The sequence below is a fragment of the Chelonoidis abingdonii genome, chromosome 2, assembly GCF_003597395.2.
Source record: "Chelonoidis abingdonii isolate Lonesome George chromosome 2, CheloAbing_2.0, whole genome shotgun sequence".
NCBI lineage: Eukaryota > Metazoa > Chordata > Testudines > Testudinidae > Chelonoidis > Chelonoidis abingdonii.
In genome coordinates this window covers 249,544,417-249,562,762 of record NC_133770.1, presented here as the reverse complement: position 1 = coordinate 249,562,762, position 18,346 = coordinate 249,544,417, and the positions used below count along the sequence as shown (strand labels likewise).

Genomic DNA, 18,346 nt, shown 5'->3' with positions numbered 1-18,346 from the left:
CCACGCGCTTCTCCAATGGCAGGGCAGCTCTCATTCTAGTGTCCTTGTGCAGCAGTGCTGGGGTGAGCTCATCACACAGTCCCATGAACGTGGCTCTCCTCATCCAAAAGTTCTGCAGCCACAGCTTGTAATCCCAGACGTGCATGACAGTGTGATCCCACCACTCAGTGCTTGTTTCCCGAGCCCAGAAGCTGCGTTCCACTGTGATCAGCACCTCCATGAATGCCATGAGCAATCTTGTGTTGTAGCTACTACATGTGGCAAGATCAATGTCAAACTGCTCTTGCCTTTGTAGTTTAAGGAATAACTCCACTACCACTCATGATGTGTTAGTGAGAGCGAGCAGCATATTGGTCAATAGTGCAGGATCCATTCCTGCAGACCGAAGAGGCAGAGCGTGCAGTACACAAACCATTGAAAGATAGTGCTAAATGCAGACGGAAGCACAGGGATTGCTGGGATGCGAAGCAATGCATCATGGGGTATTGGGACAGGAACCAGGATGCCCCGCAATCCCATCCACCTTCCCCCAACTCTTAGCGGCAGAAGAGGAAGAGATGCTCTGTGGGACAGCTGCCCAGAGTGCACTGCTCCAAATACTGCTGCAAGTGTGAACATGCTATTGCACAGGCAGCTGACACTGTGAACACACAACAGTGGTTTCCCTTCAGCAATCTCTGAGCAGTGCTGTAACTGCCAGTGCTGTAACTCTGCCAGTGTAGACATACTCTTAGAAGTTCACTGTATTCAAAAGGCAAATGTTTGTTGTGGGACTATATGTAGTGTCTCCAGGGAGGAGACCTGACTAATGTAAACCCTGGGAAGTGTTGTGAGCTTCAGCTGTTTGAAACTGTGAACTTTTAAAGTTAAGTGAGTTTCTTAGGAAATATCTGGAGGGAGGAAATGTAAATTTCTCACCTCTGAACCTAATCTTTTGATGCTACCTCTTCAGGAGGGGACCTTTTGTCTTCTGATCCAACTGTTATGTGAGACCAAATCAAATACCCAAAGGGTATAAGGAAGGGACTCTCAGATTCATGGGCATGATTGTTCTGAGGTAACAGTGTTATGAATCTGTGACCAAACAAAACCGCCAGTGTGGGGGTTGAAGGACTGTTCACCTGCTAGAGCACTTGTTGAAGCTGGGAATGATCTAGCTTATTGGCATGCATGTAGGTTCTTTTATTGTTTTTAATGTGTTTTCTCTCTGATGCTTTTACCTTAACAATAAATGTGTTTGCATAGAAAAAACTGTGTGGTAAATTAACTGTAGGCAACTACATTGTTTGTTATCTCTCAGAAGGCAAAGCAGGCCTGCTGAGGCAGTCTGATTTCCTGGGGAATTCACCTTGTAGGCAGGGAACTGTGCAGCATGGAAATACCCTCATCAGGAGGGAGAAAGAGACATGGGTCTGCACCCAAAAGTGGTGCTGGCCGGGGAGCTTACAGTGGGTGCCATTACTGGACCATGGAAAGGGAATACAGCAGCAGCATCCCTGAACTGGGATGGCAATGAGGTAGGTAGACCACAGGAACTCACCTCAGCAGTGGCAAATTAGCCAATGGGGCCTGTGCCCAGAGGCCCCGGCCAATCAGACGTGCCCTTGTGACTCAATGCACTTCACCCACACAGATGCCTGCTGGGGAGCAGGGTTGGGGCATGGGGGCTGGCCCCACTCCTGCTGGATTCAGGGGTGTGGGGACTTGCCCCACTCCCTGGCAGGAGTGCTGGGTGGGCAGAGCAGGGTAACCCCCCATGCCTCAACCCCACTTCCCTGACAGGAGTGCAGAGGCCCCACTTGCTTTGGGCCTGGCTCCATTTGGGAAACTGGAGTAAAAATCTGGGATTGGTCCTGCTTTGAGCAGGGGGTGGGACTAGACCTCCTGAAGTCCCTTCCAACCCTGATGTTCTATCCTCAGAGGCGAGGCCCGCGGTGAAGGAGCATAGCAGTGAGGCTCCGCTGGGCCACACGGAACAGGGACAGAGCGCGCTGGATAAATGCCTCTGCCCCAAATCTGCAGCAGCCCCGCCAGTAGCGTTACAGGCAGACCGGGACTAAACCCCACTCGGCCTCCGTCACAGAGGTCACCCCAGAGGATGCGGGGGGAAGGACGCCTATTGGCTGGTGGTGTAGCCTCGCGCAGGCGCAGAGGGGCAGCCGGGCAGCCAGAGCGGAAAGGAAAGCGGGCAGAGGGGAGGGAAGGGTTAATATATACTGCGGGTGCTGCCGAAGGGCTTCCGCTTGCGCATGCGCACTAGTTCAGGATGGTTTTGCGAGGGTCACTGACTCACCGCCAGCACTGACAAGGACCCGGCGCGGGCTGTGTGAGGTAATGGGGGGGAGGCTCCCCGACTGCCGCGGCCGGGTCGGTGTCAGCCGGCGGAGGACCCGGCTCAGCCGTGCCGCAGCGGGTCCCCGCTAGCGACCGACCGAGCCCGTCGCGGGGAGGCGGGTGGGGGCGCGGGGGCCGAGCGCAGGCGCGGTCCAGTTGGGGTTAAACTAGCGGGGCGGTTACCGAGCCGGATAGTAACGGGCCGGGCGGGGGCTGCGGCGCGCCGGGGTTGTTCCGTAGCCAGCCCCAGCCGGCACTCGGGGTTTGAAACCCTTCGGGCTGCTGCCGGGACTTGTGCCGGGCTCGTTATTCCAGGACAGCTATTTTGGTCAGTTTGCCTTTGTAGGCAAGTCCTCGCTCCCAGTAACACATGCACCCCTCTAGTGTCTCCCCAAATACCCCCTCCAGCTGCACCCTGCCCGCCCCCGCCCCTGTCCTCTTTTGGGAACCTGAAATATGACAACTTCACTCATTATCGTCATAGATCTTTACTGGCTATGTAACTTTATTCTGCCTAATGCCGTTCCTATTAAATCCAGTAGCCTAACGTGGTTATTTTTACATTTCTACAACTATCTTTATTATAAGTGCTGTGATATTTAACGATATTGACAGCATGCTCTTAATTCAACAGACCCTTCTGCCATGGAAAGAATACTTTGTATTGCATTGCTTTTTAGCAATCCCTTTCTCATTTTCAGGAGCAGTATTGATGGAGTGCAGTGGTGGATCTGTCAAGTTTAAAGTACTGTTCTTTAGAATAGGTTTTGGAGGACTAGGACTCTACTTTCTGTTTTAAATAATCCCTGGAAATGCCAGAGGTTCCTACAGTTCACATAATATAGGGGGTCATACGCTAATTTTATGTCATTAAAATTAATTTTAATCTAAAAATATTGTGTAGTACATTGTATAGTACACTGCTTGTGCAAACTTACCTAAATTATAATAATGATCATGTGTTTTCATACTGGTGCAGACTATCTTGAGGATATAAAAGCATCTGTGTACTAAAGTAACTACCATATTCTGTAAATTTTTCTATGTGGAATTTTTGAGGTGTCTGAAAGTGAAATGTATCTCCAAAATAGGCCAGTTGCTTATTTTGCACTCTGGTTTTAAAATGTCTGAAGCAATTTAACTCAAAGTTGCTTTAAAAATAGGCAGGTTTTCATCCAAAGCAAATTATAGTGAAAATTCTAACAATTTGAACTGAGCATTAGACATTGTCTAAAAACATGGTCTACATAACACTACTATGGCCCTGATCCTGCAAAGCCATATATTAGTGCTTAAGCTTTTATACCTGGTGAGTACTCCCATCAAAGTCACTGACTGCCCACCGTATGTAAAGTTAAGCACGCATGTATGTCTTTCCAGTTTCAGGGTCTGTGCTTAATAATGTCTTGGATTTAATCTTGCCCGCTTGTTTTGAAAAGTTTGGAAAAGAATAATGATATGAACTTTAAATTACCCAGCAATACATGAACAACACAAAGCTTTAGTGTTTTCATGAATTAACTCCTGTACTGTGGAGAACAGGAAAGCTTTCATTGTCTAGCATTTTTGTATGAGCATAAATTCCAGCAGAGAGGGGATGTTGAAGTCAGAAACAGGGAAAGTAGTGAGCTGTTGGTCAACAATTTTTGAGGACTTGTAAAACTTTCTGTATATGGTAAAAGCTTTATCTGGCATGTTGGGGGAATGGCGGGTGCTGGTTAGTCAAAAATTCCAGTTAACTAAGAGTTATACTTACCAATGGAAGGAGGGAGTTTGGGTGTGGGAGAGTGCTCAGGGGTGGGGGTTGGAGTGCGGGAGGAGTCTCGGGGTGCCAGATCCAGGTGGTGCTCGCCTCAGGTGTTCCCCTGCAAGTGGCAACATGTCCCTATGTGGAGTCGCGGCCAGGCGGCTCCATGCACTGCCTCTACTCACAAGTGCCACCCTCACAGCTCCCACTGGCCATGGTTCCTGGCCAGTGGGAGCTGCGAAGCCAGCGCATGGGGTGGGGGCAGCACATGGAGCCCCCGCAGCCATTCCTATGCCTAGGAGCAGCAGGGACAACCAGACCTCTGGTAACCCCATTGAAGATTTGTACTGGGAGATATCAGAAATGCCTATTTCTAGAGCTTTCTGGTTGATGAAGTGCCGGATGACACAGCTTTTACTCTATTAAGTATCTGTGTTAACAAATCTACCCAGTAGGTACTGTACCTAGGATAAGATGGCTGATCCTTGGCAACAATGCATGGATTATGCAGTTACTTTAGCAAGAAAGGCTGGAGAGGTATGTAAATTTACTTATAAATTACTGTCTGTTTCTAGAGAAACTCATGTATGTCTTATAGGGGAATTTTACTTTTGTGTTTGCCCACATATTCCACCACTATATTTTGTCAAAAAAAACCAAAACATTAGCATAATCTTCTAAAGCAAAATAGCATTAAGTTTGAAATAGGAAGATATCCTGTTCCCAGCTGGGCTAATTTAGGAAAAAATCTATGCAACTCCTCAGGCTGATACTGAGGAATGATTTGTGGTTTATCCTTTCTCCTTGTTGCACAAACACCTTTGTTACCTTAAATTTGGTTAAAAGAGTTTCCCTTTAAGTTCCCTTGCTGCTGTAGCAGGCAACATCTCATTTGTACGTCATACCACTGTCTTTTTGTCTGAACAGTTTTGTACTCTACTTCAGTATGCATGGCTACTGGCAGCGTTTTCTCTGAGTGGTTTTTCAACAGTCCTGTGTCTCTTCTCACAGGAAGCCTGCTTCTACTATGGTACCTCTCTAGCCCTTGGGCAGACAATTTGCCGCCTTCTTCCCTCCTCCCCCTTTCATTGAGGCTCTCTCCCTTGCCAGGAAACAGCTCCTTTTCTCCACTATAGGTGGTTTGCCCCTCTGACTGTGGTCTAACATGGCAAGAGAGCAAGAAAAAGAGCTAGCAGATCTCTGAGGAGCCATGGGGTAGGGTGGATGGCCAGATCTCCATTTCCTGCCTCTGCTTCTGTACAGTAGCCTCTTACAGTGCATGCAGGCAAGGGCATATACCAGCCACACAGTCTTCAGAATCACAGAGTATTGAAGTCCTTCAACTGCCTCAGTAAACATTCCCTCAAACAAAGATTCATTTCATTTCATTAGAAGTCCTCAATAGGATTTTCTTGGCTGGGAGGCAGAGATTCAGTCACATGTGCATGGCCTGGCCTGGAAATAACTTACCTAGGTGCAGCGTTTAGTGTTTTGTTACAACTTTTTAGCATTGTTAATGCTAAAATATTGTAAGAGTAAGAAATTTTAAAACAGCTCCTAAGAAACCGATGTTCCATCCTTAAGTGAGCTTACTTGCAGTACATAAAGTTAAGCATATGTGTAAATTAGGATCAGATTATTATAGTCAGAAAAGATTAATGATGTGTTGGACTTTCCTGGAAGCCAAAATAATTGGTATTTTCTTGAAGTTTCTTATAAACAAAATGATATTCCTTACAGGTAGTCCGGGAAGCATTGAAAGAGGAAATATCCGTTATGGTTAAAAGCTCACCAGCAGATTTAGTGACAGTCACTGATCAAAAAGTGGAAAAAATGATTATTTCTTCTATAAAAGAAAAATATCCTTCTCACAGGTAAAACTTCTATTGATATTTTAATTGCTACTCATGGGAGAACAGGAAATGGTGGGTGAAGGGATAAAGTATGGAATCTTTTTTTTTTCTCAAGGAAATTTAATATGAGATTGCCGGGAAGTTAAGGAAGAACTCCATAACTTCAGGTGTTAAATATTTAAGTGGCACTTACTGTAAGGTCCGTCAAAGTGCTTCTGATTTTCTACTTCTGCCTGACAGTGTGTAGTCATAGTATACTTTGTCACAGGAAAAGGCCTTCTGGTCATACATGACCAAGAGTTGCACATATTCTCTTCAGAGTTTTTAATTATATCCCAGTTCTTCAGAAATGAATGGGAATTTCATATATTTTGCTTAATTGATGATCCTCCCCAAGGCAGCCTCCCAATTGACTTATTGCTTATGTTTAGTACAGTTTACATAAAACAATTTTGCCAAAATTCCCTGTTGTCCTTTAGTTTCTTACATCCTTATGTAGTACTATGACCTCCTGACACTGGACACATATGGGAAAATGGTAAACCAGACTGCTCTAATAAGAAGAGAAACTTCTATGTTATGTCTAAAATAATGCTAAATTTTGCAAACTACTATTAAAGGATAGAAACATTTTTACTATCTCTACCATTGTGCCTCCTTATCTCTAGTACCACAAATATCATTCCTCAACAGGCAGCCTTCCAGTTTGCTAAAATACCAATTGCAATTTAGCTGTTTTCAGATAAATTTCACAATAATTGCTGTTTAATTTTCAGGTTACATCTGGTTTTCTTTTAAGAATGATAAACATCACCCACTGCAAAGTTAAATTCTAGCCTCTTTAACTATTCATGTTTTAAATATATTTTGGCTATTCTAGTTTCATTGGAGAAGAATCTGTTGCAGCTGGAGAAGGCAGTATCTTGACAGATAATCCCACGTGGATTATTGACCCTATTGATGGAACTACTAACTTTGTACACAGGTATATCTGTTTGTTTTGTCCATGATTACTACTTAAATTGGGCAACGTTTAGACTAGGATTTTTTTTGCTGTTTTCTCTGGAACCATTTAAGTAACCATGTTTAATAGTGTTTGCAATTGTGTTCATTGCATCTCTTTATGTAGATCTTGAATTTCTTGCTTATATTTGATTAGAAACAGCCAGGCAAGTATTACCAGAGTAGCAGTACTTCTGCAAGTACTATAATGCTCCCAAATAGAATGCTTTCCAACTGTAACCAACAGTTGGCATGCCTTGAGAGACTAGCATTATGTAGTATAATTAGTAAAGAGTTAGAAGAAAACAGCCATTTTGCTGCAAATATCAACCTGATAGTTTGAAAGCAAAAGATGTAGTATTAACAAATAAACCCTGTGTTAGGGGTAGGCAACCTTTGGCACGTGTGCCAAAGACGGCACACAAGCTGATTTTCAGTGGCACTCACGCTGCCTGGGTCCTGGCCACCAGTCCGGGGGGGGCTCTGCATTTTAATTTTTAAATGAAGCTTTTTAAACGTTTTTAAAACCTTATTTACTTTACATACAACAATAGTTTAGTATCAGAGGGGTAGCCGTGTTAGTCTGGATCTGTGAAAGCAGTAGAGAATCCTGTGGCACCTTATAGACTAACAGAGGTTTTGGAGCATGAGCTTTCGTGGGTGAATACCCACTTCGTCAGACGCAGGTAGTGGAAATTTCCACTACCTGCGTCTGACAAAGTGGGTATTCACCCACGAAAGCTCATGCTCCAAAACCTCTGTTAGTCTATAAGGTGCCACAGGATTCTCTACTGCTTTAACAATAGTTTAGTTATATATTATAGACTAACACAGACCTTCTAAAAACATTAAAATGTATTACTGGCACATGAAACCTTAAATTAGAGTGAATAAATGGAGACTCGGCACACCACTTCTGAAAGGTTGCCGACCCCTGCCCTATGTAATTACAGTTGGCATTGCAGAGCCTGTTTGGTGGCAAACAGTAGTAGCTGAAAAATTCAGAAGACACCCTGGATAGCTTACACCCTCCATATTTCCTCTATTATTACATGGATGGAGTACAACTAGGACTTTAAAAAATGTATAGTAACAAAAGAAACATAATATCTCAATTATAAATTAGTAAAATGTTTTGTTTTGTTTTGAAGGTTTCCATTTGTGGCAGTTTCGATTGGCTTTGTTGTCAACAAAAAGGTATATTTGTTTTATTACTTAACATCCAACAGAGAAATAAAATTAAATTCATAACATATTATTAACCACCACTCTCTTTATGTAAAACTGGCATTTCCACGCTAATGGAAAAGAAATCTTTCTTCCTTGCAGACTGAATTTGGAGTTGTATACAGTTGTGTGGAAGACAAAATGTACACTGGCAGGAAAGGAAAAGGTGCATTTTGTAACGGTCAGAAGCTTCGAGTATCAGGACAAGAAGGTGAGTTGAACTGAGTAGCTTATTTTGGAAAGGAGATGAGGATGGAAATTCTTACATTTATTTTTTCCGAAATATAATTATTAGAAACCATTGATGTATAATGTCTCCTTTTCTCATAGCTATTCCTCACTCACATCCCTGCACAAATGTACACTTATTTGCCAATAAAGTGTAAGCCCTTTGAGGAAGGATCCCATATTTTGTTTTCTTTGAAGCACATAACATGCTTGTGAATGTTATAAAATAAAAATGAAATTTGGAAGTTTTTTCGCCTATATTTGTTAAACTGGTCTGTTTAGAAGCAGTGACAAATCTACCAAAAAATTAGTCGTATTTCCTCCCTGAACCTGCAAAGCATTTAAGTGTAGGCCTCACTTTAGTTGTACCACTGTTCACCTGTTTCTCAGTTTACATGAAGTTAACTCCATGTTTAAATACTTGGCTGCATCAAGACCTTAACGATTTGAAAAATGTTCTGATTCTTACCAAGAATCGCAATTTGCGACATAAGTAACCCCAGTGAATGCATGCACAAAGTGAGACTGGATAGTGCTGCCTTTTTTTGGCTAATTTTTTCTTCCTGTTAGTGTCTAGCCAAAAGTAGTTACTTCTATGCTATATTGAATATAAAGTGAACATGTAAGATGAATGTTTATTACAACGAGCATTCAGTAAAAGTGCATGATATACTTAAATGCTTAAATATTGTCCTTATGTAAGTCAAACTGTTGGGAAAAAAAATTGTCACTTTTTCCCTTCCCAGATATTACAAAATCACTTTTAGTAACAGAAATGGGATCTAACCGTGAACCGGAGACTTTAAAGATAGTTCTTTCTAACATGGAAAGGCTTCTCAGTATTCCTGTTCATGGGTAAGGTATTTTTTAATTTGTTTTTCATCCTCTGCTTGAAGCTTGCACCAAACGTGATTTTTAGGAAGGAAAATGGCAGTCAAACTCAGCTTTCTTTGCTGTAATTTAAAAAAAAAGAAAAAGGGATGATACAATTTAAATCAAACTGTCTTGTGGCTTTTACCAAGAAACTGTACGTAAGAGACAAGATTTACGCAACATTGTTGTTTATCCTGATGAGAGAGAGGCATGGACATAGTTTGACATCTATATTTGGAGGGGGGAGGCAGCTCCAGTCAGGCCAGTGGGATTGTGCGTGGACAGGGAGCCATTTAAGATTAGGTGATTACAGGGGCTACTTAAGCACATGTATATTCTTACTTTGTTACTACTCTTGAATACAGCAGTTGAAACAATTATAGAGAAATCTAGATTATTTTCTATCATTTAAGCTACTTACTTTTTTGCAGTTCACCAAGCTTGGAACAGATAATTTAACTTTTGGAAACACCCTACGAGGGCAAGGCCCTATGATTTTATACTGCACCTATCTGGGGCTCTAGATGTGTTACCCTAATACAAATAATAATAGACTAGAAACTGAGTTTAAACAGGAGTGAAACTGACACTTTCAAGTCATTTTCACTTCAGTTTAAAGTCAGCTTACTTTCCAGAGGCTCTTAAACACAACACTACAGTGATTGAGTTGCAGTTCTCACAGGAGAATATATTTAAAAACCAAACACTGAGAAAATTCCATATTTTAAAGTTGAAGGGAAAAAAATCTTGTTTATTATTTAGAGTTTGTGTATGTGTATGTATATGTATATATACCTTTTTTTTGAAGTACCATTCTGTGTTTGGACACTGTGCCTCAGTTCCCATTGCTGTAAAATGGGAATAATAATACTTGCCTGCCTGCCATATGGAATTTAAAGGATTAGATTGATATCTGTGGAGCAGGAACTGGGGGGTCTTAATGTTTTGTATGATGCCTAGCACAATCGGGGACTCCTACTGATTTAAGGTCTTTGAGCGCTACTGTAACATTAGTTAGCTTTTGAGATACCCACTGGTGATAGCTGAAAGGGATTTACGTGGTGGGTTGGATGTTGGTGGAGTACATGTCGATCTCTGCATTGGCTAGAAGCACAGCTTTCACCCCCACGAGCTCAGCACCTACTGGCAGAATTTGCAGCATAGCACAGAAACATACATGTCCTTGAAGCTGCAACCACTAGTGGACATGACAGCACTGAACCAGTAGGGTCTGTTTCCGGCCTCTTCCTATGGAGAGGAGGGGTTACTCCCTGCTTCTCTGAGGGCAACCTGACTCCAAGACCCATTTAGCTGCTCCTAACGCCCCAGCCTTCTGCAGCTCCCCCTCCCTCAGAATCCTTGCACTAGGGACTGTTCCCTCTCAGCTGCTCCTCCCTCAAGACACAGCCCTATGCCCTCTCCTCTCCCTTCCCCCGAAGATTGACTCCCCTTCCTTCGCTTCCCCCAGGCTCCAACACCCCCGCCACTGGGGGCCCTGTGCTTTGTTTCCTTCCCACTGCCACCATGGGGGACCCTGTGCTCCGGCCCCCACGACCACCACTGGGGACCCTGTGCTCTCCCCGACCCATCTCCACCATGGGGTGTACCATGCTCCCCCCCCCCCCCCTGTTGGTTCAGAGGATTGTCATTCCATATAATCTCAGCTGCTGATTGGTGGAGGGGGACGGAATGGGTGAGCTAATGCAGCAGAGGAGGAAACTGAGAGGGGTGAATCCCTGGCTCCTGGAGGAAGGGACCTAACCGCACAGTGCTGCAGCGAAGAGCTCTTCCTGTGGCTGGGGTGTGCACAGCGAGCAGACTTCTGGCACAAAACTCAGGGGTGAGGAGGAGCCCCCCCATTCCTCTAAATGGTGGAAACAGTGGCCCTGTGTGGAGGAAGGCAAATTATGCACCTGCCTGATCTTGCAGTTTCGAGGGGGCAACCTGCCCCACGCCTCCCCAAATTATGCCCATGGAGAAAGGTACTAAACTTTGTAATCTCAGCTATTCCTACAAATCCTCATGGCTTTGTTTAAACACAAGGCCTTGAATGAAAAAAACATGAATAGGAATTTACCTTGGAAAACCTTCTTAACTGATTATTATTTAGAAAGTAGGATATATAGTACAAAACCATGCCAATCAAAACAGCGTTGCGGATTTAAAGACTTTGGTATATGCTTTACACTAAACGTTAGTTTCTCTGGTCTAAAAAGTATCATTTTATACTGGATTCTAAAAACTAAGTCTTCTATTTCTTTTTCTGAAATCATGTCTCTGTACCAGAAGGTAGAAAACATTAGAAAAAGTCATGTGAAATCATAGAAACTAGATACAAAGATGATCTATCAGGTTATCTAGGTTCTTTTTCTTTGATGTAACTAGAGAAAAATCAGGAGGTAAAAAACTAACTTTTATGGAGAGCTTTTCAGATTTGTTCCCCCCCCCCCCCGCCTCCCCCCCGTGGACAAAAAAAATTCAGCCATGGACTGTGGGGTTTTCTTTTGGTTTTTGGCCAAAAAAAAATTTCCACAAAAATTCCACAAGCCAGTTTTCCACAGTCAATTTTTTTTTTTAATCATAAACACAATTTCGATAACAGGTTTCAGAGTAGCCGCTGTATTAGTCTGTAGCCGCAAAAAGAACAGGAGTACTTGTGGCACCTTAGAAACTAACAAATTTATTTCAGCATAAGTTTTCGTGGGCTACAACTCAGCCCACGAAAGCTATGCTGAAATAAATTTGTTAGTCTCTAAGGTGCCACAAGTACTCCAGTTCTTTTTACAGTTTTAGTGGATACTTCTTGACCAGCCTTACTTTTTTTATAAATAAAATCTGGCTTAAAGGGTCCAGTCATGCACAGGGCCGTAACCCAGGTGGGGCAAGCAGGGCAGCTACGCAGGGCACAAAACAGTGAAGGCAGAAAAATGATGATGAAAAACGGTAGGGGTGCAAATATGTTTGCTCGCTCAGGGCGCTAAAATGCCTAGTTAAAGTTCTGGTCATGCAACTTTTATTCACACAAGTACTCTTACTGAGTTTAGTGGGAATATTTACATGAGTAAGGATTGCAGGATTGGGCCCAGAGTACCGACCAGGAACTATCCTTTCTTCCAGGATTCTTAGGCTCCTTTCTGATTCCTTGAGCGCACACGCCGTTCATACTTCCACAAAGATTTTTGATATCGTGAAACAAGGTATCACCTGTCTGCACTTGAATACAGATTTTAGGTTTTCTGTGAAATGAAGAGTTAAACTACCTTTGCTCAGGGCACAGTAGTATTTATTATCTGTTCAATTTTGAATCTTCGCTTTGAAGTTCTAAGCTGCCAGCTATATGCTGTTTGTAAATCAAGGGTCACAAAGGATTAAGCTCTTGCCGTGACTTGAGCTTTATATAACAATTCAATCTATATTTTATTGATAACGGTCTGATACATGAAAATATGTGATATCTGACAAGTTCACTAAAAGGTAATTGTACAACTTGTTCAGGGGCAATAATGCTGATAAGAGTAAAGAGAATATGAAACAGAAAATAATATTGAAAATGTCCTCTTTATAGCTGATTTACATTGCAGTTTTTTTGTGAGAATTGTATTTACATATTTGCAAAAGTCAAGAAAGCTTCTTATTGACTCAATTGTGAAAGCTAAGTAACGTTTCCAATCAGACAACAATTTAAATTGCACACTAATTAGCACTCACAAAGCAAAGTGGACTAACCATTATTTCAAAGGTGGATATTTTTAATAATGTTTATCTTCGGTTATTTAAACACACCTCATGCTTTCACCTTGAAAGCAATTTTGAAAGTGATTTCCTTTAAATTACTTAATTACTCTTTCTTTTTAACACTAGTTAACTGAAATCTGAGAATGAATGCATACACACTTGTTTGCAATTAAGATAAAAAAATAAGCAGGAGAAAACAGGAATAAATATATATATACTGGATTATTTCTCACAAGTAATATGCTTTCACAATAGCCTTAGTTTCCTTCTTTGCTTTAGTCACGCTGGCTGGTATACACTGTCTGGTTAGTTTTAATATTTTGATGTTCCTATAAACCATTGTGAGTTAATGAATCTCTGTATCTGTTTTAGGATTAGAGCTGTCGGTACAGCAGCTGTAAACATGTGCCTTGTGGCAACTGGTGGAGCCGATGCATATTATGAGATGGGCATTCATTGCTGGGATATGGCAGGGGCTGGAATTATCATTACTGAAGCAGGTGGAGTGCTGCTGGATGTATCAGGTAAATGAAGAGAACCTTTAGGAAATTGGTGGGGGTTTTTTTTGTTTTTTTTTTGGTAATGTGGATACTTTTGAAACTGAGGTATGGAGAACATTAGAGTGTATGGGTGTTCTCTTGCTCTTTTTTATCAACCACCTGGCAAACCATAATGAGGACCCATATCAGTAAGATTTTCAGCCATTCTATCATCTGGGTGGTTCTTAATTCTGTTAAACAGTGTTTCCATCAAATTAATGCACAGGGATAGTTGTCACTTGTTTTATCCTTTAGTTCACTTAGCAGAAGTTCTTGCTTACTAGCATTGAGTCTCTTGCAGTAGAATCATTCCCTGTTAAAATATGACAGTAAATAATAAGTCTGAATTCTTCTCCCAGGTATTAATGTTAGGTACCAGCTGAACTCAATGAGACTTGTGCATGCTTAGCCAGAGGCAGAACTTGATCTGAACTAATTACATTGGCTAAATACTCCTCTACCCCAATATAACGCTGTCCTCGAGAGCCAAAAAATCTTACTGCGTTATAGGTGAAAGTGCGTTATATTGAATTGCTTTGGTCTGCCGGATTGCGCAGCCACGCCATTCCCCCTCCACCCCTCGAGTGCTGCTTTACTGCATTATATCCGAATTTGTGTTCTATCGGGTCGCGTTATATCGGGGTAGAGGTATACTTACAATTTTTCTGTGCCAGTATAATAACTTTTTAATTCTGCCAAAGTGAAATGGTGCTATACATTCAACTACAAAGACAGTAAAACCCTTCCATGTTTGGGTAAGTGATAGCAAAAAGAGGCTTCAAAGAAAGTGAAGAATGTCTAGACCCACACTAAGGAATAGTAGAGCTCCCACCCACCTCCGTGGTCATGGTCGTCCCTATTTCTGATGGCCTTTCCTGTGAAGTGCAAGGGTCAATTTCTAGTTTTACCTCAATTATAGGGTCAAATTGGGGGCATGCAGGATTTACACCAGCCACAGGGCTGAAGTCGCCCCAGTGAAACATCTCTTTAGCCACTCTGTGGGTTGCATGGAGGATGCCTTCCTAATTTCCTTCAGCACACAGCTTTGTTGTTCTGTCTTTTCCCTGATTCATTTCTCACCAAATCCTTTACTGTTCCTCCAAACTAAAAATCAGATATATGTGGTTTCTAAGTGAAACATGTTAAATGTCTGTTGCTTCCCTTATGCAACCATTAATATAACACATTTCTAGTATTGTTAGGGGGTGCTCGGTATAAGCCAAGTAGAGTTAGGAACCCATCCCCTTTGACAGCATTTCCCAAGGTTGGGTAGCATGGAGAATTTGGTCGCTATATACATGAATGAACCACTGGATTCTGTTTTACATTGTTAGTGTTGAGGATTTGATTTTACCCATTGTAATATATTAATTTTTTTTATATTTAGATTTGTTAACACATTTTCTGCTAGACTAAGTATTTCATTTTGATAGTTGATCTTATGGCTTATTTTTTTCAAGATTAAAATTCTTTTAAGGCTATGAGCCAATTACGTTGTTGACTTTGTTTCTAGGAGGACCATTTGATTTGATGTCACGAAGAATAATTGCTGCAAGTAGTCGAGCCATAGGAGAGAGAATAGCCAAAGAGCTTCAGATAATCCCCCTACAAAGGGACGATGCCACAAACTGAATACCACAACTACACTTAAGTGTGGTAATACTAAGTTTGTCAACAGTTGTCACATACTCTGGGAATTTAGAAAATAACTTCCCACATAAGGTCACATGTTGCACTTAAATGAGTAGTAATATACTTCTACTGAATATAACTTATTACAAATTGATTTCTAAATAGGGTTTTGAAATCAGACCCATTTGAAACTGTTATAGAACTGGTTCTAACAAAGTTTGCAGTTTGTGTAAATAAAACATCAGTTTTATATTTCCTATATAGTATTATAGCTGCTTAAATGAGTTCAAGGAAAAAAGGACACAATCCTATAAAAGTAATATTTAAAATTTATATAGCACATTGGAAGAGAGCAACTAATGCTCTAAGTCATGTGTTACAAAGAGAAAGTTGATTGCTCCTAGTTCCAATTTTCTCATGGTTTCCCCCAATGTGATCAAGGTTGATTGTTGCTTATGAGATTTTCATCTGAAGCCTCTAAATTCTTACAGTGCTATCAGTCTGTCCAGAAGTTCTCACTGGTGAAGGAAATGTAGAAGTAGATCACATGATCCCAGACCTCACTTTGGAGACAGTCACATTTAGCTTTTGGCACACTTCAGGACACTTGTATATTATGACTGTGGAAGGGTGATTCAACAATGATTTCAGTTGCTATCGCAGGGAAGGTTTAGAGAAATATCTAAAAGACGACACGTTTATTTTTTAGACTTATGTGCCCATTACTTCTATAGACATAATTGACCGCTGTTCCTAAAAAATAAGATGTAATGTGGAAGAAGAAAGCTCTGTACGCACCTCCTGTCATGCCTTCAGGCAAAAGTCTGAGAAATAAAGTGGGTTTTATGCTAAATAGTTAAAAGCAAGACCATAAGCTGAATGGATCCATTGGTTTCAGTTGATGCTGCCTCTTGCATATTCTCTATTTGATGTGTGTGTAGCCCCTATTAACTGTTTAGGGGATTTACTCATACATTTTCCAGGGGAGAATCTACCTCAATGTCTAAATACAATTTGAAATCCAAAAGATTCTCATAACTCATTAACTCTCATTAACCTACCTCCCAAAAAACCAAGCCTCCCCACCCATTTTAATTAAAATTAAGCCAGTAGTCCAGATTTTCATCTTAATTATTATTTGATAGTTGTGACAGTAATGACCAATCAGGATCAGGGTTCTGTTGTGCTACATACTGTATAAGCACATATGAGGGCATAGGTCGAGTCCTAAAATTTACAATTAAAGAAATTACAGTATTTCACATCTCAATGCTAATTTTTCAAAGCCTTAGGGTTAGTTGTTCTTTGCAGTCTGAGTTATTTTTAGAATTATGTTGATATCAGTGGGTACATTGAACAGTTACTGTACATTTTAGAGTAAAATTTAGTCAGTTTGGGGACCGATTTATAACTAGGGCCAAAAATTTCAGAAATGTCCTCTAATTTTGGATGTCTAATTGAGACAGCCCAAGTTATGATCACTTTTGAAAATATGTGATTCTTTTTTATTTCTTAGTGTGGAAAAAGATGTTTTGTAACTTAAAATACAAGCACCAGCAGGTATCTTGTTAAATTTCCTTGGAACTTGTACCAGTTATGTTTTGCTAGTTTTACAGAAATGTTTAATTAGAAATGCCAGTGCCATGCCAACTTTAAACAATTAGCCCTAGTGAGAAAAAGAATTGCATGATAATTCAGGGGCTAAGGAGAAGGAACTCATTAGCGTTTCATTTCCTGGGGGCCCTGTAGGAAAAAAATAATCAAAACCTTTTGAACTTCACCAAAGCTTCATTGATTTTAAATCTAAGATATGAATGTGATGTCTTAGCAGGTCTGCCCAATATATTATCTCCGGGTTTTTGTGAGGAGTTTGTGTGTGAAATATGAACTGTGCAGAAGTTCTGATGTTAAACTGATTTGTTTTGTAAAATGGAAGTGTATAAACTAGTACTTGATGTGAGAAATGTATGCAATAATAAAAAAAAAAGATTGCTTTATTAGTGGATCATCTGAAAAGGTTCTGTACATATTTGGTTTGTTAGATATTTTCATTATGTCTTTCAAAATGCGAGAGGCGTTTAGACCATATTACAGACAAAATTGTTGCTGGCCAATTTTGATTGATATTAAAACTCTTTTTAATTATTAAAAAAATAAAAAGTCAAACTAGCAAACTGTTTTTTTCAGAATACAAAATGAGGAGTCCTTATGGCACCTGATGAAGTGGGTTATAGCCCACAAAAGCTTGTACCCAAATAAGTTTTAGTTTCTTAAGGTGCCACAAGGACTCCTTGTTGTTTTTGCTGATACAGACTAACACGTCTACCCCTCTGAAATTTGTATTCTGATTATATCTTTAAAACTTAGATGGCCGCCGTGTGTGTGTGAGAGTGAGTGAGTGAGTCTGCCTACTTAACAATCTATCACATATTTACAAGAGATAGCAACTACCAGATTTGTGATTCCATTTCCTCACTCTTAGTTAGAAGGAATACCCTTCTGTTCCCTCGCTCCCTGTCCAAATGTCCCAGTTGCAGCCATAGACTTTCAGTTAGGACTGCATGACAGCTACTTCTTGCAAATAGTTACATCTGACCATGGGTGGGTTCCTACACAGTTGATCAGTTAAGCATAATACCAATCGAAATCATGTTGTACAGCCCGTGCTTTTTTATTGGGTAACAATTTCAGTGTAGAGAACAGTAAGGCAAGTGAAGCATCCCTTACACTAGAGTTTCCCATGCCAAATGTGATTCTGGTTGGGGAACAAGACTTCCTCTCTCACAGCTGGGCGAGAGGAAGGGAAAACCAAAATACAGTGCCAACACTGAGGTGTAGGAGCAAATCTTTTCTTATGAGAAGGGATGAGGTAGTTTTTATTTGAATATTCCTGGTTGTCTGGCTTAATGAGAGCCATTCTTCTCTCATGAGACGATGTAGGGGAAGTTGCTCAGTCTTCTGAAGTGCTGCCTGCTGGAGGTGAAGAGCATAGAGCTATGTACAAATTCCTTGTGTTAAATAATCCACTTCCCTATTTTCACTTGGATGGTAGGCGGGTGCTGTTCAACCAGCCTGTGTTGTTTTGTGACCTCAGAGGTGATAAACATTTTTTTCTGGATTGGGTCATAAAATGACTTGCACCTGAAGAAAAAAGGAAAATCTTTAAAATATAATTC

At 41.1% G+C, this 18,346-nt stretch overlaps 1 protein-coding gene across 5 annotated transcripts; it reads left to right on the top strand.

The window, feature by feature from the left end:
* Positions 1-2,158: 2,158 nt before the first annotated feature.
* Positions 2,159-17,186, top strand: IMPA1 (inositol monophosphatase 1). 5 transcript variants are annotated; one of them, XM_032787169.2, is made up of 9 exons: positions 2,213-2,331; positions 4,534-4,618; positions 5,822-5,955; positions 6,815-6,919; positions 8,088-8,133; positions 8,266-8,374; positions 9,138-9,246; positions 12,382-12,461; positions 13,372-13,484. In XM_032787169.2, exons 2-9 carry the CDS (start codon positions 4,556-4,558, stop codon positions 13,398-13,400), a joined length of 675 nt encoding a protein of 224 aa, XP_032643060.1. In that variant the 5' UTR covers positions 2,213-2,331; positions 4,534-4,555; the 3' UTR covers positions 13,401-13,484. The 5 variants fall into 5 exon arrangements, 4 of the variants coding, with proteins under 4 accessions (XP_032643060.1, XP_032643058.1, XP_032643055.1 ...); XM_032787167.2 differs by lacking the exon at positions 12,382-12,461 and adding an exon at positions 15,052-17,186 and having other exon boundaries at positions 2,224-2,331; positions 4,537-4,618; positions 13,372-13,523; XM_032787164.2 differs by lacking the exon at positions 12,382-12,461 and adding an exon at positions 15,052-17,186 and having other exon boundaries at positions 2,225-2,331; positions 13,372-13,523.
* The last annotated feature ends 1,160 nt before the right edge of the window (positions 17,187-18,346 follow it).